A 22,458-nucleotide genomic window follows, 5' to 3' on the forward strand; every position below is an offset into this window, starting at 1 on the left:
ACAACCCTTTCGTCATAGTTTTATGCGGTTTGACTGTTCAGATGATAGCGCGAAGGTGTATCGTTTCTAGGATTTCCACCCAGGATGGTGGTCTCACTTTTTTGCGGATTCTCCCCGCAAAAACGCCGTTGCCGTATAAACAAAAGGCACAGCCGGAAAAAGATTTTTCCGGATTCACCTGCTAGCGTTTCCGTCTAAACATGGCCTAAGCTAAGTATCGGCCCGATATCCGATACAGTAGGAGAAATCAGTGAAGTTACGATACCAGGATATTTTTACACCATGTAGTTGATGGACTTATTGCTATTGAACACTCTGGAGATGGCGGGGGCGGTTTCATTCACCGCGCCCCCCTCCCACTATCTGCAGCAGGAAACTGAACAGGTAGACGATGTCTAGATAAAGGTTGAGCGTGGCGAAGATATACTCCTCTGGACTCATGGAGTAACGCTTGTTCCCCAACAGCAGCTGAGTGTCAAACGCCAGGAACTGTAGGAGGGAGGGAGAGAGAGAGAGAGAGAGAGAGGGAGAGAGTGAGAGAGAAAGAGGGAGAGAGAAAGAGAGGGAGAGAGCGGTAGAAAAAGAGAAAGGGAGAGAGAGAGAATGATATAGTCCTTGAACATAATGATACTTAAGTGTGGTTAAAGGGACAATGGAAGCAGAAACTGTTTTTTTTTTTTTTTGGAACATTTTTGCAGGACGTGGAAGAGAAGACAGAACACCTTTTATATGTAAACTGATGTGTAGAGTTATACCAGTATTGATTATTATTATTATAAAAAAATATGTGGTGGCACACTATATTGCATGTTTTGTATATTCATTTAATAAAATTTCAATCCTTTATTTATACAGGTAAAATCTCATTGAGACACATATTGCCACTCTCATACACGCACGCAATCAATCAAGCCATTACATTAACAACACAGTTTAAGTGAAGGGGGTCTCATAGCATGTCTCTGAGGAAAATACAAAACACAAAAAACAAACATATTTGGTTCTTACCAGAGTGAATACGACGGCTCCTATCATGGCATAGAGGGCGTGTAGCCAGGGCACCTGAAGGTAAAAAGCAATGGCAAACACTGCTAAGAAGATATAGGCTACTAATTTGGTAAAGACGGTGGCTTTGCGAGATAATCTCCTGGATCACGAACAAGGCGGTAAGGGCCAATCCTTTCTTCTACCCGTGCACTCAAATAAGGGGAATGAGGCCACAAAAAGATTTACTCCAAAGCTACATTCAACCACTGCACTATTTTACTCTGCCTATTCTATCTTATTCTTTTTATTATTGTCTATTTTTAGGTGGCCTATTGGGATGTTAGATCCTAATGAGAAAAACTGTGATTTTATATGTCTGCACTTTATGTGCTCATTTTATACTGTCTTTTTCTGTTGTAAAGCACTTTGAGCTGCAATTTTTTTATGAAAGGTGCTATACAAATAAAGTGTATTATTATTATTATTATTATTATTATTAACCCTGTCGTTGGTCACAACTGTTCTCGGCTGCTTTCTAGAAAAGTGTACGGGGGTGATTATGTCTCGATTAACCCCCCGGTTTCGCCGTTGTTTACATTTTGTGCCACGGTCGGGAGGCGGTGGGTACTTACGTATCCGAATGGCAGGACGATGGAGAGCATGATGGCACAGAGGATCATCACGATGCACAGCACGAAGAGCACCCCGTGGCAGGACGTGAAGTCGTACTGTTGGCGGGCAAAAGGGAAAACAGTAAGTCATGGAGTTCTCTCTCCTGATTGGATAAAGTGGGAAGCGATACCAGGACATTTATTTTATGTTTACTGCAGAGCGGAGGGACTGGGAGACCCATGTTACTGACCAAACACTCTATAGCAGTGATGGCTGCCGACATGTAAAGCTATATTTTTTACAAAAATATACCACTTACAGCTCCTTTAACACATTGGGCGCCAATAACGTCGTACAACGTGTTTCAAGGTCATGCTAATTCTGCCAAACCACGGCGTACGACGTTATTGATATCATATTTCATTTTTTCGCCATGGTATTCATAATTCCCTCACCCAGCCTCGGCTGATACAGTGGGAGCCTGCACAACTCTGCAACGCTTCAATACTGCCGCCTGGTGGATGATCGGCGAGTTACAACCGGAAATGGATCTCTGGTGATCTCTGTGCATCTGGGAAATGCGTCCGGCACTCACATATTGTTGCGGGACTCTAGACACACATCCGTGTATATGGATCGCTGCCATAACTCAATAATCGATATGATTTGGGCGTTTATTATTATTATACAAACCGGAAATGGATCTAGTAGATCGCCGTCAAATAAGTGGGATCTTTTTCCTCCAGTCTCATCGGCGAACGGTAAGAGGACAGTAACGTTACTTTCAGCATGAATGTTTATTATTATTAATGCAAACTGCTCTGATCAATATATTACCCATACTACATAAAGCATTTACTGACGATCACGGAATTTTAAACTACCCCCCCCCCCCCCCCCCGTTCATCCGCGCATGATGAGTCATAACGTTTAGGATCATGTACAGTTGAAATTTTTTATATAGCGTGTATCGGCAACAAACGGCAGTTGATAATCTATATATGGGTTTATGCCTATAACTCACGTTCTAGGAATTACTGCAGAAAACGATAAAAACATATTTATATTCTAGACGGTATTTTCATATGAATCTATGAATGAAAAAGTATAACGTTCCTACATCCTGAACGATAGATAATCGATGTTGAATGGGCCATAGTAATGTCAATTTAGCAATACAATTTAAAAAGTTATAGCCCTGCAAAGAAGGTGAACATCTCCATAGACTTAGAGTGGTGGCAGAGAGTGGTATGAGACGGGCAAACTCCGTGGCAGTTAATGTGTTAATCCCTATAGACCTGTTTGCTGTTTACAAACATACCGTGTTCGAGCCAATCAGCAATACCAACTGAGTCACGTGACTAAGTGACCAGGATTGCGTTCCTTTCTGCCCCGGTGATGCGTGCGCACACCGAGTCTGACGTATACAGCGAACAGGTCTATAGCCCCAAATCAGGACTGCACAGCTGTTTTACATTTTGACTTCTGAAGTGGACTTACTTATTAACCTTGTAAATCCAAATGTTAAAATAGCAGTGGGGTCCCGATTTGGGAATCTCTGACATTGAGTTTGAAGTGCCTTAAATAATGATGAGTTGCTAAGTCATTCTCACCTTGGTCTGGAAGCTGAAGATGGTGACGGATAAACACACCAGAGCTGTGATTCCCAGACACAACACCACTGACTTAGTGTTGTAGAAACTGCAAGAGCAAGTAACAGGTTTTATAGGTCATTAATATTGTCAGTACTATATTACTATTATATAATATATTATAATATAGAGTATAACTATAGAACATTGTATATATAGTCTGTCTGTCTCTCTGTCTACAATGTAGTTGAAGGAGAGCAAAATCTTTACATTCAAATACATCCCTCCCTCCCTCCCTCCCTCCCTCCCTCCCTCTCTCTCCCCCTATCTCTCTCTCTCCCTCTCCCTCTCCCTCTCTCTCCCTCTCTCCCTCTCTCTCTCTCTCTCTCTCTCTCTCTCTCTCTCTCTCTCTCTCTCTCTCTCTCTCTCTCTCTCTCTCTCTCTCTCTCTCTCTCTCTCTCTCATGAACACAAGACACAGCATGCATTACCTTGATACAAACCCCAGCATGCAGGCCATGCTCAGAGTCTGAGAAGAGGAGAGTGTAGAGTTAGTTCAGGTCCATGCAGGGTATAAATAAGCCTTTCTGATGCATATAGTTATAGTTATTCATGTTAATTACGTAATACTCACAAAGATAACCAACAGAATAAGGTTAGTGGGGAACTGCCTCCTGTTTAAGAGAGAGAGAGAGAGAGAGAGAGAGAGAGAGAGAGAGAGAGAGAGAGAGAGAGAGAGAGAGAGAGAGAGAGAGAGAGAGAGTGAGCCCAGAGTTTAGAAAATCACCAATCAACACTGTGGTTCACATTAGGTTACAGCAAGCCTATAGTCACAAATCAAATCGTGCGAAGGGAGAACTGTAATTACTCCTGTCTGTGTGTCCCGCCTGCAAATGTACTATCCTATTTGGCTCAGACCTGCTGGATAGGTTGACAGTCCGCCAATGACCTGCACTAATGAATTCCTTTCAAATTGATTAAAGGTAGAATCTGTAATGTTGTCAAACAGTGACCTCTAGGCATAAATGCTTCTCTTGCAGTTTGCAGTTTGTTTAAATATTTAGTTTTGGCTTGGAGTTGCCACACCTTAGGTTCTGCCAGAGAAATGCACACTATAATAAGTTACTATATAGCAAAAGTATGGCATATATAATATAATATGGACAACTAAAAACACACCTCTTCAATAATATCTGAAGGGAGGAAAAAAGTACACTAACCCTCTAACCTTTTTACTATTATGTACCCTAATACTATGCTACTATTCTTATACTTTGTCGCTTTTACTTTTTTTGGGACTAAATTGTATATTATATAATATTAACGTAGGGCTGTAGTGTTGGAGTGGCAGGGTTTACAGGTTAACATAGGGCTGTAGTGTAAGTGGCAGGGTTTACAGGTTAACTGTAATGTTGTAACTGTACGGCTGTGGCATCTCTCAAGAGTGCCATGCTAGTAGCTATATTGTTGTTTGATATTTACACTGGCAGGGACTTTACCTTAGGTCTCCACAGCAGGTCAATGCAATGTAGGTCGCAAAGAACGTCATACTGTTGGAAAAGAGAAAAAGATCATTTATCTCAGCAACGACAATGAGTTTATAGACCGTATGTGGGTTGTTATGTTGTCACTTACTAGGAGGCCATGTACAAGCCTGGGTGTGTCTGTATGTAGTACCGCACTGGGTCACTAGTGGGAGGGGGAGAAAGTGAATGTTAAACTCATAGAAAGAATTCAAATTCATATCCTGTATTGTATCCTGCATCCTTATTTTGACCCTATGGGCTACATTGGCATACATTCTTGGAGGGTGGGCATTAGTTTATGTTTGGATTCTGGTTTGAGCCTCAAAGGTTTTTTATTTTCATTAGAGGGGAACTCCACACTGGGTTCTGACTGCCTTTCATATTCTAATCCAGTGGCTACAAGCTGCCGACATGTAATCCTCTGGTTTTAGTCGTAGTTGGAAACAGGGATTAGAACCTCTTTTAGTTGCTATAGTACCTAATCTCTTTAATGTCACTATTGACAACTTGCTATAATACCCTGACCGCCTGAGCCGGTGGAAGTGATGGTTTGGTGTCATGTTGGTTTCACAGGATAAACCCCTTTGAGATGTATCATCTTGTTTACAACATGAAACACAATACAAAGAAACCACAATAACCAACAACAACACTTAACATAACATATGTTAACACTATCCCGCCCAAGCACGGAGATCTCCGTGTTTCGATTCCACCCGTTGTGGACAGAAGCACGGATATATCTGTGGCAAGTTGTTATTGCTTTTATTCCATATTAATAACCTATTCAAGGTCGCCGAGCTGCACTGCAGATTTACCCTATTCTTTGAATTTGAGAAGGTGCAATACCGGCCAGATCCTCTTAGGGGCGCTATCGCGATAATGCAGTGTGCACTGTGGCTGAAGGGAGCATTCTTTTTTTGGACTTTTTTTTGAGTTTCCAGTAGCTGGATTCTGGATGTGTAGCCTGTACCTTGGATTACGTTTTGCATCGCAGATTTCACCATGCAATAAGGGGATTTATCATCAGCCAATGGACATATCGATCTACCAGATGACGATCGATAACGGGGAAATGCTCAGGGGGATCCCACCGGACCACGGTAAGATCTTTTTCACGTAAAGTACAGCCCAATCGGGCATTATTATGATACTCAACCAGGCGTTCGGCCTATGAGGCTAATGAGGCTAACGCGGATATTGGTAATCAATAATCAGAAACGACGTCCCCCGCCCCCCCCCCCCCCTTTCATGCATACATGCTTGAAGATCGTGCCGATCATATGCAGTTTGAGTTATTTCTGTAGCATCTGTAAAACGGAAATGCCATTGGATATAACGTTAGAAGCTATTAGCCCTATATCTAGCCTTCCAGAAAATATACTAGACCAAATCCCGTATAAGGCTTATATTCACAGCGCTATAAAATGAGAATGTATTGATGACATTTTTTTTCTTTAAGCCATTTTGAAGGGACGGTTTATGGACTCAATTGACAATGAGAATGGACAGATAGCAATACTATAAAGTATAGATTTAGCTCTACAAACAGCCCCACGTCTGTTTACATTTCCCGGTCCTCTTGAGATTAATTAGACTTATCCCAGTGGCCACGATTGTGTTAAGTTAATCAAAAACAAAACAATGGATCACCAATGTGAAGGATCTCGAGGTTTTTCAGTGTATATAATGTAAACAAAATGTATATAATGACAGCACTGCGTATAGCCATCTGAGAGCACCACAGGCAGAGAGAGAGTGTGTTAGCAGGCAGTGGGTCTCCACGGCGAGCAGGGTGTGAGTGGCTTGAAGGTCGTTCGTCATCTTGATAAGGATTGCATTAGCAGAATGGTCAGACAGAGAGAGAGTTTGACACCACTAGAAACAGAGGTTTAATGTGTGTGAAGGGTGAACAGCAGTTGCCATGACAGCGCGTCACATGGCAACAAGAAGGGGGCGGGGCCTGTCATTGCTATGCCGAGATGATAATGATGATGATGATTATTATAATGTGAGTTTTCTTCCGCGTGTGAGTTAGAACAGGACACAGCATGATATGAGCAGACGTGGAGAGAGAGACTAGAGGGTGGTGGGAGGGGCCTCCCCCCCCCCCTCCTATGCCTCGAGGAGGCTAGCTTCGGCTAACAAAAAAGGGTTTTGGCTAACGACAAGGCCTCAACCACCATTGGACTAACAGCAGAAGCGAAGATAGAATAATGAATTTAGTGTTCCATCAAAGACTTTTCAAGGACAATACAAAATGGGTACCATCTGAGGCTTTTGTTTATGTAATAAACAACGATTCCAAGAAAGGTACTACGCTGTCCAGTGTCGAATTCTTATGTTTACGGATTGCATTAAAGGGGAATGACAAAGATTGTACAGCCAGTATGAGAAGACGTCTGTTACGATCCAAGGGCCGGTCCTGCTGACCGCCAGGAGAATAACATTGGACATTGCTCTCCTCCTGACATTGGTCTCCTACCCTCTAGTGGCCAGACTAGCCTGTTGGTACAGGTGGCCATTCTACTGTGGTTCCAAGTAATAGATATAGTGTCTAATTGTTTATTGTCTTGGGCCACCCCTGTCTACTGTATGTGTGATGTTACTCCCCTGTTGTGTTGTTGTGTGTCATTGCCGTAGTGTCTAGTTGTTGTTTAGTTTGTCATTGCTTTACTGTCGTTGTGTTATGATTCTGTGTTGGCCAGGTGTTGTTGATTATTAATTGATTGGGGTATTTAGGTGTCTGTCTGTCCTCCCTTCCTTGTGGCGACATTCCTCCAGTATCCTGTGTGTTCCCCGTGTCGTGCCTGCCTTCCCCGTTGATGTCTAGTGAGTCCTTGCCTGTATACTTCGTTCGTTTTCTTGTTTTCCTTCGTTGTGTTATTAGTAGTGTTGTTTTGTATTTACATTGGATAAGAAGTAAACACCCTTCTTCAAGCATCACTCCTCGTCTCTGCCTACGTTCCTTCTCCCTTGTCTGCAAACTGTGTTCTCAACTTCATTAGCACACCAAGCGTTACAGACGTCAAAGAAATAAACACAACGCAGAACTACACCAGCCAACAGATGAAGAGGTGATACTGGCTGATTGATCGAAATCTAACAAATGTATATAAATAGATTGATTCAAAGCATATATATGGGAAAATAAAGTAGTTTCTAAATATACCTAATTAAGTTAGAGATCGTAAATTATTTGGTAAAGTATTCCAATCGGAGGGAGCCCTAAAAATAAATGCCCTTTTAACCAATTTCTATGAAAGCTTTTGGAACAGAAAAGATGGTCAGAATGTTGATGATATGGTTCTAACAACTACTTCAGATAACAGTGTCTGTTGATGATATGGTTCTAATAAGTGCTTCAGATAACAGTGTATGCTGATGATATGGTTCTAACAACTGCTTCAGATAACAGTGTATGCTGATGACATGGTTCTAACAACTGCTTCAGATAACAGAGGCAATTGAAGTAAATACACTTAAAGATACATTTAAGCCAATGGAAGTGGCTCCTAGTATATAGGGAAGACCAGTCGAGTGCATCTAACATGACACCTGGAACGCCCTCCAACTGACTCTGAAGCTGAAGGTTATTCCTTCTTTTGCTGCATTTAAATGTATGATCTCCGACCACTGTGTGTCGACTTGTAACTGTCTTAGCTGTTTGTTGGTTTTTTATTGTTTATTATTATTTATTGTGCCTATATGTATGAAATTGCAACTTTTGTTTTGTAAGCTCACCGTCACTGGAAATGAGGGTAACCTCAGGGTCTTATGAGTTGAAATAAAGGTTTAAAATGAACTGAAATTACACAGTTGTGAGTTTAAGGACCTCCTAGATAAAATCAAGCACAGTTCATTATGTGAGTTATATGCACCAATTATTCAGATTCTAATGAATAGAAACAACTTACCAAAATGTGAAAAGAGCAACAATTGCCACAGTCACCAACAGCTGGGTCATAAGGATGGCGTAGACCTGGAGCAAGACATACGGTACAATTAGGGATGTCCGATATTATCGGCCTACCGATATTATCGGCCGATATCGGCATTAAAATGTGATATCGGAAAATATCTGTATCGGTTTTCAAAACTTTAAAAATTTTTTTTTTTTTTTTTACATTTCTATAACCTTTATTTACCCAGGCAAGCAAGTAAGAACAAATTCTGATTTTATTTATTGTCAAAAGTATTCATAATGTTGTGTTAATTCCACAACAAGAGATATGTAATGTTAATTACCTGAAATTATTCCGTTTTTGGGGGGGGGGAAACCCTGCATATATTGGTATCGGTTGATATCGGTTGATATCGGTATCGGAAATTAAGAGTTGGACAATATCGGTATATCGGTATCGGTAAAAAAGCCAATATCGAGCATCCCTAGGTACAATCCAACTTTTCACTGCTGTATGGATACCATTGGATACTTAATGTATAATGTGCAATTTGGCTACTTTCAGACTACAGACAGAAGTGTCCCAAATCTGACAGTGTGAACAGAAAACATAACATATAATCTGATCTTTTCAATTCTGATTTGGGCCACTTTCATAATGGTCCTAATCCTAAATCCTGAATCAGATACAGATATGATTTGTATTAATTAGCTGGCCTCCCACTGCATTCAACTTAATTAAATCATGTCAAACTGTGACTTCACTTCAGTGTAAACTTTACATCCAGTCAGTGCAGGAGCGTGTGACCGGTTCACACTGGAATCTGATATTGGCCACATTTCAAAATAATAATAATAATAATAATGTGAACAGCCAAATAAAAATAAATAGCCATTGTGTCTCTGAGAGCTTGTGTTTTTGTGTAACCTTCCTCTTATCCTCTCCCCAGTTTTATTTATTTCATTGAATCTTGTTTCATCTAGGGCGGCCGGGTAGCGCAGCGGACTAAGCGTCCGCAGAGACAGTGGGATCGAATCCGGCTGTCAGCGGTGCCTCCGGCTTGGCCGGTCGTCATACTGACACAATTGGCAGTGTCAGCGGGTGGAAGGCCAGTGGGGTGGGTCCTGGTCGTTGTAAACAGCGACTCCTACAGGTCGGTCAGGGCGCCTGCTCAGCGAGGGAGGGAACTGGGGGAGGTAGTGTGATCCTCCCACGCGTTACACTCCCCCAGTGAGAGTCCTCGCTGGCAGGTGAAAAGAGGCTCCTGGCTGTCTCCACATGTATCGGAGGAAGCATGTGATAGACTTCAGGGCTCCCTAGACCGGCAAGTGGGGGGGAAATACGCGCAACGACCAGGAAGGGGAGGGGGGAATTGGCATAACGACTAAATTGGGACGGTAGAAAAATACAGGAAAATAGGAGGAGAAAAAGTAGATAAAAAAAATATAATCTTGTTTCATCTACTAAAACATCACGTACCTTCCTGATGAAGAGCCTCCTGACTGCTTTGTCGTCCCAGGCGAACTGGGCCTCCATCTCCCCGTAACCTGCGATGGCGAGAAGATGGTGTCACATTTTTGGACAAACATTGACATTGTGCACTTAAAAGTATGAAGAACGTTGGTTTACATTCACTAATATGTTTTAGTTAGCCACACGTATGTGGTCAGTGTTCTGCTTGAGCCCAAACACGATGGTGTCGATAATGCTGTATCCATATATATATATGGATACAGCATTATCGACACCATCGTGTTTGGGCTCAATATATATATTCATTCTTACCATATCTGTCTGTACATGCCTGCATATAATCCTTTTACATATCTGTAGATGCTATATCTGTACGGGGGGTACGAGCTAGAGCATATGTGTGTAGGGTATTACAGTAGATAGCAGGTATTAGGGGTATATCCTGTATAAGACATTTAACTAAATGGTGACTTCATTGGATGTGCACTGTTAATTAATGCTTGTATATCTTATCTTGTGTTGTCATGTTTGTTTATGTGTTTGTTTAAAAAATTATAAAAAAAAAAAAAATACAAAGATGCTATATCTGTACATATCCCTTACCTACTTACTAGTTACACTGTTGGCCAGTATGACTACTACCATAGTGTCTTTATACCTGTATCACTGTACATATTGATACTTTGTACATACATACTGAGTACAATAGTACTAATTTATATATCTTATACCCAGTTTAATCACCTGTACATTGTATATTACATTTGCACTCTGGTTGGATGCCCAACTTCTTTTCGTTGTACTGTACTTGTGCTGTATAATGCCAATACATTTGAATCTAATCTAACTCTCCCAGTTACTTTTTCCATTCAGCTTTGGTCGTCTCTGATCCACATGTGAGAATATAATCTTCTACTATCTAGCAACGATGGTTGCAGTTGCCAGTTTCTCTGATCCACCAGAATGCTACAGTAAATCAGAGAACATGCTCCTAAATAATCTGCCTGTATGAGTTCATTCTGAGTCGTGCATCGACATCCCACTCGGATCAACGAGGGAGCAACATACTCTTTACACATTTGCATTGACGGCAAACAACCGTGCATTACGCGTAAAGCTCTGTTCCAAGCAGCTAGATTCTATTAACTTATCTGGCTTCAAAGACTAAATACACTATATGACGTTAATTTTTTAAATATTTTTTATTATCTTTATTAGCATTTTTTTCCCCTGGTCACACAGGACCGATGGAGGTGGGGGAGAACAGGAGGAGAAGAGGGGAGGACATGCGGCAAATGGTCACCGGGTGTGGGAAGCGAACCCGGGACGACCGATTCGCGACTCAGGCCCCGTTTAGACGGAACCGCTAGCAGGTGAATCCGCAAAAATATTTTTTCGGATGTGCCTTTCGTTTATACGGAAACTGCGTTTTTACGGGGTGAAACCGCAAAAAAGTGAGACTACCTTCCAGGGTGGAATTCCTAGAAACGATAGACCTTTGCGCTCTCGTCTAAACTGTCAAACCGCATAAAACGATGACGAAAGGGTTGTCACGGCTCTGGTCGCGCCTACTGCTTACATCACAGGCATGCGCCAGCGCCGCCAGTAGCCTAGAAGCGTAAACAAAGCATGTCTGATTCTATCCATGGCGATCACCTGAAGGCTACATTGGCAGTACTTCTAACCCTTTCACTGCCACACGTCTAAACGTAGCCTCAGCAAGCTATATGGTGTGCTACTGGAGTGCCCTATATGACGTTAATTTTGCCGTATAGGAAAGCAAAGTTGTGGGGGGTGGTTGTGGTGTCTGCTGCAGAGGAGAAGGTCAGGAGAGACATATACCGGGAAGCAGTGGGGAGGGTTAATTAGCACAGGTGCAGCTGGTCTGCGTAATTAGCCTTTTTCCTCTATTTCACGGTGAGACTGGGACTGCTCTGGGCCACACGGACAATGAGGGAGAGGGTTCACACAGGGCTAAGGATGGCCACCATGCCTTCTATCCTGTTTAAGTTATAGTTTGATGAAGGGCTCTGTGTACTTCATCAAGTACAGTGACATAAGCCGATTTGTCTGGCGTTTGCCTACGAGGTTGCTCGAACCCAGCACCTTGCTACAGAAGTATATTTCAGCTCGCATGGTTTATACAAATATCCAATTGACTTCGAGCAGTTCAATCAATTGTAATCAATTGCCAGATTTTGTCTCTACTTTCTCAGATATTTAATATGTCTGTAAGATTTAGACGTCCCTGAGTATGGCAAAGAATAACGGTAGGCATTGAACATGTAGTGCTTATATTATATAATTTGATATTATTAAGATTTAGCAATGTTCTTTTCCACTAAGCTACATTCATGCTATTCATTTTTTTTTATCTATTTTTTCTCCCCCTTTTTTCCGTATTTTTCTCCCATCCCAATTTAGTCGTTATGCCAATTCCCTTCCTGGTCGTTGCGCGCATTTCCCCCCCACTTGCCGGCCTAGGGAGGGTTGAAGACTATATCACATGTTTCCTCTGATACATGTGGAGTCAGAAAGCCGCTTCTTTTCACCTGACAGCGAGGACTCTCACTGGGGGAGTGTAACACGTGGGAGGATCACACTACCTCCCCCAGATTCTTTCCCTGCTGAACAGGCGCCCCGACCGACCTGTAGGAGTTGCTGTTTACAACAACCAGATTACCACCCACCGGCTTCCCTCCCGCTAACACTGCCAATTGTGTTAGTATGGATGGTCGGCCAACCCGGAAGCACCACAGCTGTCTCTGTGGTGGTAGACAGACGCTTAGTCCGCTGCGCTACCCGGCCCCCCCACATTCATGCTATTCTGTACCATATTTAACTACCATCTCTATCACTTTGAGATGTGAAGTCAGTCAGTTGAACTGCCTGAGAGTTCCATGCATGGTTTCCATACCTTGTGAGGCTGTACATTCACTCCAAAGTTGCAAAAAGCACCAACTAAAACTTTCCCAAATAAAACCCATGCAAATCTGTAATAAAACGTGATTATTGTACTGTAAATGAGAGGTATTTTATTGCGCTACTTTTATTCTGTGATTTTTCTATATTATTATTATCTCATATTATGCCTATTCTTATGTCTGCACTTTATGCCTTGCTCTTATTCTGCCAATGCTATGCTCATTCTATGCCTATTTCATGTATATTTTACTGCTGTGAAGCACTTTGGGCTGCACTTCTTGTATGAAAGGTGCAGCGCTATACAAATAAAGTTTATTATTATTATTATTATTATTATTATTATTATTATTATTATTATTATTATTAGTGTAACTATTATTATTACTATTATTATTACTACTATTATTATTATTATTATTATTATTATTATTATTATTATTATTATTATTATTATTATTATTATTATTATTATTATTATTATTATTATTAATAATAGTGTATAAAGACAAATATTAGGGCCCTGTTCCTCGTACCATGGCTAACTGAGTTAGCCGGATAATTTTCAGCATAGCTTGACTTAAGCCAGAACTTTCCGTTCCCCGACGCTCGATTGTCTAAATCACTATGACAACAGATCAAAAAGTCTGATCTGATCTGAAGAGATGGAAAGGGAAGTAGGACGTAGTCATGGTTTCTTTCTATGAAAGTGATCAATCAAAGAGACGATCTCTGTTTTCTTTACAACTGTCTCTATATCTTTACAACTGACTAAGATAGATGAGATAGAGACAGTTGTAAACAGATCTGATTCCTTTCATATTCTCCGCTGTGGATGTTTAACGGAGCGCCTGGATTTTGTTTCATTCAAGCATAAATTGAAGTCTTCATGCATGGATTGTGGATATGAATTACGACGAATCTGAATATGTGGATTGTTGAATTGTCACTGTCACTCACACGTTATTGTGATATTGTAACTGGGATTAAAATGTTTGAGGAGATGCGCTGTTTGATTTGATGACGTGGACGTGACTTGAGGAAATGAATGAGCAATTGCAAGCCTTTGACGTTTTGATGAATGCATTTGAGAAAATGCATTTATCCGTTCAAGCACTGTTAGTGTTATCTGATGATGAACAAGAAGGTGATTAACATGACTGGTGTCACTGGTCTAAACCAAAGGTTAATCAATTCAATGCATGTGGATGATGTCCGAAACAGATTAAAACCTGATTAATAGTGAAACTTAGCCCCTTTCGTGAAAGGGGCTAAGTGAAACTGTATAGCCTCCCTCCAAGCCTCTCTTATTTCGGGGGTCAAGCCTTGAAAACTTTGGGAACCATGTATTTATATATAAAGTACATGATACCTAAGCCGAGCGCATACAGTACAGATATCCTCATAAGTATCTATTAATTCGTATCAATTAGATACTCTTTGGGCTTGTTTGTATCTACTTATTCTGAACGAGTTTAACTAATTATTTTCGCTAGCAAGATCTCATTCGATTATTCATTCCATTAAGCCTACTGCCAGCAGGCACATTTAAAGAAATATAATCTGATTGATTGGGGTAATGAGGGACTTAACATTAGCCTATAGATCAGGGGTCAGCAACCTTTACTATCACCAACCTTTTCCCCCTTCCCACAAAATAAAATGCTCAGGGAGCCGCACAACCTATTTACCCTTAAAATGAAGATAACACAGTGTATAACGTTTTATATATCCCCAAGCATACCCCACATTTAGCATAAAACGCCTGACAATTGCATACCCAAAGTAATTTGCGATTTATTATACTTTATACTTATAGCACACAGTTTGTTGCATTAATGGAATTATAAAGCAATAAAAAGAAAAATGTAGACTTTTTATTGCTGTTTTTACCTGTTATAACAAAGGAAAACCGCAAACTCTTATGAAGAGGAGAAAAAATACTGGCTGTGTAGACCTATTTTTAAATAAAACTAGAACTATTCAGGTATATTTGAGTCGTTCCCTTATTTGTGGAACATTTATCAAATAAAAAGTAGTCCACTTTGAAAAAAGACTACCATGTGTAGACCTACTTTGAAATAAAACACAGAAAAGGAGAAAAAACACTGGCATCTGTAGACCTACTTTGAAATAAAACCCTGAACTATGCAGCTCTATTTGAGTCCTTCCCTTATTTGTGGAAAATCTATCAAATAAAAAGTAAATTTTTTTTTTTTTTTTTGGCCATGGAGCCGCAGCTGATTGGCTAAAGAGCCGCATGCGGCTCCGGAGCCGCAGGTTGCCGACCCCTGCTATAGATTATGCATTTAACTTGTCGGCGATGCTATTGAGCCGTACTGTATTGTACCCATTCTGCAATCTTTTAATAAAGTTTTAAATCAATCAATCAATCAATGCCGTTAGAAAATCAGGATTTCTGCGATCGACATCTGCTGTCTTTTCAGGTGAGGCGGCCGCGCGCAATTATCCTGAGTATCAAGTCTGGTTCAAATTAACGAGACTGAATCAGCGTTCGAGGAACAGGGAAAGCCTGGATTCAAACATTGGGTTAATTGAATCTGGATAATGGGACTTTTGATCGACTTTGTTGAACCAGGTACGGGGAATAGGGCCTGATCCCACAACTGAAAGGAGTAAAAACTGTCACCTTGCTGGAATCTACAGATCAATCCAAGTGTCTTGAAAACACTCCTAGGAGACACATGAGAAGTAGTGTTTTGGAACACCAACCAATTATGTGATTTTAAATGCCAAATTCAGTGTTTTCAAACACCTGTCAGAATGCTGATCTATAAAACTCGAGTCCTTCCCTTTATCTACCATCCGACCCCCCCCCCCTTGTTGTTGTTGTTGTTGTTGTTGTTGTTGTTGTTGTTGTTGTTGTTGTTGTTGTTGTTGTTGTTGTTGTTGTTGTCTTACCTGCAGTGGCCTCCTGATAGGTGGGTGGACACTCGCCATCCATCTTGGCTGCGGCCACCTGATGGCACGATGTCACAATGATTGTTAGTCAGTTGTAAAGAGATAGAGACAGTTGTAAAGAAAACAGAGATCGTCTCTTTGATTGATCACTTTCATAGAAAGAAACCATGACTACGTCCTACTTCCCTTTCCATCTCTTCAGCCACACAGTATCGCAAACTATATTTGACTCTTAGATATTCTATTGTCTGTCGTCTAATGTGGTTTGTTCTGGAACAGTCCATGCCGTACCAAACAGCCCCAATGGTTCATTAGTTTAAGGGATTAGGATTCCCACAGTGGGACTCCATCTTTGTGCGAGAAGCATTATAAAATAAACAAAAAACAAAAAGAGTAATGAGTATTAAATAAACTCTTCTACAAGTAAGTCCATCAACAAACATCAAATAATCTCATTCTTTATGTTTCACCCATGTGGTTGGAGGCTGAGTCATTGCCTGAATTGATCGTCTTTAGTGGCAGCCATGTTAGCTACATCCTACTACATGTCTGTTGCTAAGTAACCAGTAACCTAAGTATCTTTTATGTTGGGCTTCACAGTGGTAGTGTTAATTAAAGGAATTGATCATGTGCATCCATCACTAATTCATTCTAGAGAAGGGGCTGCAGCATTACACCCATCTCACAACCTGGTCACATTCTGCTCCTCAACGAACAATAACACTATGTAACAACCATCAAATGCACTCACAGCACACACATCCACACGCACATACTCACTTTAAACATACAACTCACTGCAGCACCCACTTTAACCACTTTAGTACACCTAAGCACACTTTATATTTATCGGTAAAGAATTTGCACTACAACCCATACCTCATTACACCTTACTGTAAATTATATTGTACCTAAATTGTACCTCATCCCACTTCTGCTTTGCACTGTATAGTATATTGTATGGTAACTCAGTTACTTCTACTCTACATAGAGCATTGTATATATGTATATACTGAACATTTTTGTCTACGTACTTGACTTCTATTTTATACTGGCTATACTTATTTTATTATCTATTTTTGCCTAGCACAGTCTCTGGAGCGAAACAGAAAGAAGCATTTTGTATAAATGTATTCTGTACTAATAAAGAAACTTGAACTTGAACTTGAACTTGTACTACATACTGTAGAACATCCCAAATATTATAATAAACAATCCATAAAGAAAAGAAAAAAGCCCATAGACTCTAATGAAAACAAGCACTGCTGGGTTATTCGCATACGCAACTAACAAATAGGAAGGTAGTAAACACATAATAAATACATAATAAAGATAACATGTCTGGATGTGTATGTGACAAATAAATCTCTTGAAATCTTGATAATAAACTCGTACCTTTCCCTTGCCCATGATGTCCTCTTTGTGTTCCTTGGTGTTATGTTATTGTTGTTATTGATGATGATGAGGTTTATGGTGATAGCTAGCTAGACTTGCTCTTTAATTCTCTGGTGACAGGTTCGTCTAGCTCGGTGGTAGGTAGATATCTTCGTCCAAAATCCCCCCAAATTGTCAGCTCCTCTTCCTCGCTGGTTCCCTTTCTGTAGAGTCGTCTATGTAGTCCAGATCGCAGTGTAGAAGGTCTGGAAGGGTGCTTACAGTGGCTGTTTTGAATCTGTCTTCTCTGGGCGGATTACACTAACGCTTTATAAAGCACGGCGAGGTTAATCTCTCTCTAACCCTGATCCCATGCCATCCCCTATCGTCTGAACAGCCAGGTTGTTACAGTATACGTCCAGGTGGTTTCCCGGCATTTGAGGATTGTACAACTGCAGCCCGTAACAGGTGTCCCAAATAAAAAGTGTTTCCAAGAGTGTTGCAGGACAGTTTATCATCCTGGTGCTCAACGGCCCAAAGTTCTTTAGATCCCTATAGGACTTGCATGCTAATATAGTAGGAATAAGAAGTGGGATTTTCTTCTTACTAACATATTTAAAGCATACAAACATCTTTCAAAATAGATTACGAAAAGTAAAAAGAACAGAAAGAAAACTAAATGCACAAGACAAAAGAAAACTGGGGGTTTTCTTATAGAAATATACAAACAAAAACAGTCATTCTTCAACCACTAGGCATAGATAAACAACAAAAACAAAGAAGAGGCAAGACTTAAAAAAGGGAGCATAATGCAAAACAACAGAAAACTAGACACTGTATATCTCCACATATCTTTCTAGATACATATTAACTGTATATTCCTCATTGATAGATACATACTAACTGTATATTCCTCATTGATAGATACATAATAACTGTATATTCCTCATTGATAGATACATACTAACTGTATATTCCACATTGATAGATACATACTAACTGTATATTCCACATTGATATACATACTAACTGTATATTCCACATTGATAGATACATACTGTGACAAGCCGTGTGGTGTTCAGGCTTGACACGGACCAAAACAAACAATTCCAATGTCCACACAAGCACAATTTCAATAAACAGTGTGATCAGTCCCAATCAACTCCTCACTTAACTCTCCTCTGCCCGTGACAATAGTATCTCCCTTCCTCCACATAACCAAGTGACGAGGGATGATATCTGCCACAATACTAACTGTATGGTGTAGTGACTACAGTATTGGTTCGTGTTCATCTTCTGACTATGTTGTGTAGTGGGAGGGAACTAATGATCTGGCACCGGGGCCAGAGGGGACATCTATTTAGGTTGCACTGGTTGTTATTCATTCATTGCTGTGCTGGGATTCATGTGCTGGTGTTCTTGTTTACTGACGTGGCTTTGTACATTAAACAAGCATTACGTTACCTCCGTTTATTCCTCTTTCCTCCGGGCACCACACTGGTGACCCCGACGTGGATTTTTGTTACGGCGGATTGTGTACAATAATCAGCGAACGAACATTCTTTCAAAATGTCCGGACGAGGAAGACGTTCTGGCCATCGGCAGCCATCACCATCCCCCGTCAGGGAAGCGCAGGGTGCGCGCGCGCCCACGATCAAACTACCTGAGTTCTGGGAGGCGGCTCCGGCTGCATGGTTTGCTATTGTGGAGGCAAACTTCAACAAGAGCAACGTGGATGACGACGACGACCGGTACAACCACACGGTGGCAGTGTTGGGCAGCTCCACCGCAGCTCGAGTGGTAGGTTTTTTGTCTGATCCCCCGGCGACGAACAAATATGAGCGCCTCAAGACCCTACTGCTAGATACATTCGAACTGTCCGCTGCAGAGAGGGTGCGCCGCTTATTTTCTATGTCGGAATTGGGAGACGAGAGACCTTCTGCCCGCATGGAGAGGATGCTGAATCTGCTGGGGAGAGAAGACCCCATGATCCTCTTTACGGAGCTGTTCATGCGCACGCTGCCGGCACAAGTGAGGATGGCACTGGCCAACACCGACATCGTGGGCCCCCGCGCCCTGGCCAGGGAGGCGGACCGCTTCGTTTTGGCCATGCCTCAGCGGTCCACCGACCTGCTCGCTCCCGCGACCGCCCCGCCACCGGACCGTCGCAGGAGAGCGAGGGATGACGCCAGGCCTTCTGGTCAGCACGGTAACGCAGCGGGCCATTGCTTCTTCCATGCCACGTTTGGCGCCAAGGCCAGACGGTGCCGCTCACCCTGCACCTTCGGACCTACGGGAAACGGCGGGGCCGGCGCTCAGTAGTGGCCCTGAGCGCTGGCGTAACCAACAGGCTGCTCTTCATCCGAGACACCGCCTCTGGTCGCAGTTTCCTTTGCGACACGGGTGCCCAGTGGAGCATCATTCCGGCAGAGAGGTCGGATGTGGCAAAAGAAGAGCGCGGTCCGCAGTTGGCGGGTGCGGACGGCACGCCCATCCGCTCTTACGGCACAAGGGCGGTGGACGTATGCTTCGGAGGACAATGTTTTTCGTGGGATTTTGTCGTTGCGGCTGTCACGTTCCCCCTCCTTGGCGCGGATTTTCTGTGCGCCCACAACCTGCTGGTGGACGTGGGGAACAAGCGCCTGGTCAACTCGCAGACTTTCGCTTCCTTTGCATGTACGCAGGGGGAGGCCATCTACGGCGGGTGGTCCAATACACTCGCCGAAAGTGACCAGTACCTTCGGCTGCTCGCTGAGTTCCCCGACCTGGGCAAGCCCACTTTTTCCTCGCCCACGGTGAAACACGGGGTGGAGCACCACATTGAGACCAGTGGGCCGCCCCTCTACGCCAGGGCCAGACGCCTCAACCCGGAGAAGCTGGCCGTCGCCAGGGCGGAGTTTGCGCACATGGAGCAGGTGGGCATCGTTCGGCGCTCGAACAGCCCTTGGGCGTCTCCCCTGCACATCGTTCCTAAGTCAGACGGTGGGTGGCGCCCATGTGGGGACTACCGCCGCCTCAACGACGCGTCCAAGCCTGACCGCTACCCGGTCCCGCATGTCCAGGACTTTGCGGCGAACCTGGCAGGCAATCGCTTCTTCTCGAAAGTGGACCTGGTACGGGGGTACCATCAAGTGCCGGTGCACCCCGAGGACGTCCCCAAGACGGCCGTCGTCACGCCCTTTGGGCTTTTCGAGTTCTTGCGAATGCCGTTCGGCCTGAAGAACGCGGCGCAGACCTTCCAACGCCTCATGCACTCGGTGCTCCGGGACCTGCCATTCCTCTTCGTCTACTTGGACGACATCCTCGTAGCGAGCGCCACTGAGGAGGAGCACCTGTCCCACCTCCGAACCCTGTTCTCACGGCTCAGCCAGCATGGGCTGATCATCAACCCGGCGAAGTGTGAGTTCGGGCGGGGCGCCATCGACTTCCTCGGGCACCGGGTCTCCGCAGAGGGGGTGACCCCCCTCCCCTCGAAGGTGGAAGCTGTCGCCGCGTTTCCGCGCCCCCGCACAGTCAGCGAGCTCAAGGGGTTCATCGGGATGGTGACTTTTTATTATCGTTTCCTCCGCCACATCGCTCACATCCTGCGGCCTCTGTACGACGCCCAGAAGGGCAAGACGATGAAGCAGCCGGTGGACTGGACGGCGGAGCGGGTCAAGGCTTTTCAAGACACCAAGGAGGCCCTGGCCCGTGCGGCCATGTTGGCCCACCCCTCGCCCTCGGCGCCCACCGCTCTCACCACGGACGCCTCTGATTTTGCTGTGGGAGCGGTGTACGAGCAGTGGGTTGGGGACGCCTGGCAGCCGCTTGCCTTCTTCAGCCGCCAGCTGTCGCCCAGGGAACAGAGGTACAGCACGTTCGACAGGGAGCTCCTCGGGCTGTGGCTTGCTGTCAGGCACTTCCGTTTCTTGCTGGAGGGACGTGAGTTTACGGCCTACGTGGACCATAAGCCGCTCACGCACGCCATGTCCAAGGCGGCGGAGCCGTGGTCCGACCGCCAGCAGCGCCAGCTCGCCTACGTGTCCGAGTTCACCACGGACATCCAGCACGTTGCTGGGAAGTCCAACCAGGTGGCAGATTGTCTCTCCAGAGCGGTGGTCGGTGCGGTGCAGCTGGGTTTGGACTACGTCAGCATGGCTGCGGACCAGGCCGCCGATCCTGCCGTCCAAGCTCTCAAGTCGTCGGACACTGGACTGCGCCTGGAGGAGGTGGTGTTCGGTGACGCGGGGGCTACGCTCTTGTGCGACGTCTCCATGGGTCAGCCACGGCCGGTGGTCCCCGCCAACTGGAGGCGCCCTGTCTTCGAGGCCATACACAGCTTGTCTCACCCTGGCAGGAAGCCGTCCTCGCGACTGGTGTCGGAGAAATTTGTGTGGCAGGGGCTCAAGAGGGATGTGAGAGCCTGGGTCGACACGTGCACCGCCTGCCAGCGCGCCAAGGTGCATCGGCACATCAAGGCCCCCCTGGAACAGTTCTCTGTGCCCGAGCGGAGGTTCGACCATGTCAACGTGGACCTGGTGGGACCGCTGCCCCCCTCGCACGGATACAACTACCTTTTCACCATGGTGGACAGGACGACTCGCTGGCCGGAGGCGGTCCCGCTCTCCTCAACGACGGCCCCCGACCTGGCCCGGGCATTCATCTCGGTGTGGGTCTCCCGCTACGGCACCCCGGCTGATCTCTCCTCTGACCGTGGCTCACAGTTCACTTCGGAACTGTGGGCGGCGGTGGCGGAGAGTCTGGGGGTCAAGCTCCACCGTACGACCGCCTACCATCCGCAGGCAAATGGGCTCTGCGAGCGTTTTCATCGCTCCATGAAGGCCGCCCTTCGAGCCAGCCTCACGGACGGCGACTGGCTGGACAAGCTCCCGTGGGTCATGCTGGGGCTCAGGACGGCGCCAAAGGAGGACCTCCAGTCGTCGTCGGCCGAGCTGGTTTTTGGACAACCGCTACGGGTCCCCGGTGACTTTATTCCCAGGTCGACAGAGCCCTGGTCTGCCGCTGCTCAGCGCGCCTCGCTGCTGGACAGCGGCAGGACTTTCGTCCCGGTCCCGACTACGCAGCATGGGGTCCCTACGTCGAGGATGCCCCCGGAGCTGCACTCGGCGAGGTTCGTGTTCATCCGTCACGATGGCCACAGGACTCC

At 44.4% G+C, this 22,458-nt stretch overlaps 1 protein-coding gene across 1 annotated transcript; it reads right to left on the bottom strand.

Annotated features, from left to right (window-relative positions):
• Positions 1–336: 336 nt before the first annotated feature.
• Positions 337–17,348, bottom strand: faim2b (Fas apoptotic inhibitory molecule 2b; the record flags this gene model as incomplete). Its single annotated transcript, XM_084315590.1, has 12 exons — positions 337–489; positions 1,009–1,062; positions 1,620–1,715; positions 3,213–3,300; positions 3,682–3,719; positions 3,825–3,864; positions 4,690–4,740; positions 4,826–4,879; positions 8,634–8,698; positions 10,101–10,168; positions 15,939–15,996; positions 17,334–17,348. The coding sequence occupies 12 exons, from the start codon at positions 17,346–17,348 to the stop codon at positions 337–339; spliced, it is 780 nt and encodes a 259-aa protein (XP_084171716.1).
• Positions 17,349–22,458: the final 5,110 nt, after the last annotated feature.

The sequence above is a fragment of the Notolepis coatsorum genome (assembly GCF_963971535.1).
Source record: "Notolepis coatsorum genome assembly, chromosome: 6".
NCBI classification, from domain to species: domain Eukaryota; kingdom Metazoa; phylum Chordata; class Actinopteri; order Aulopiformes; family Paralepididae; genus Notolepis; species Notolepis coatsorum.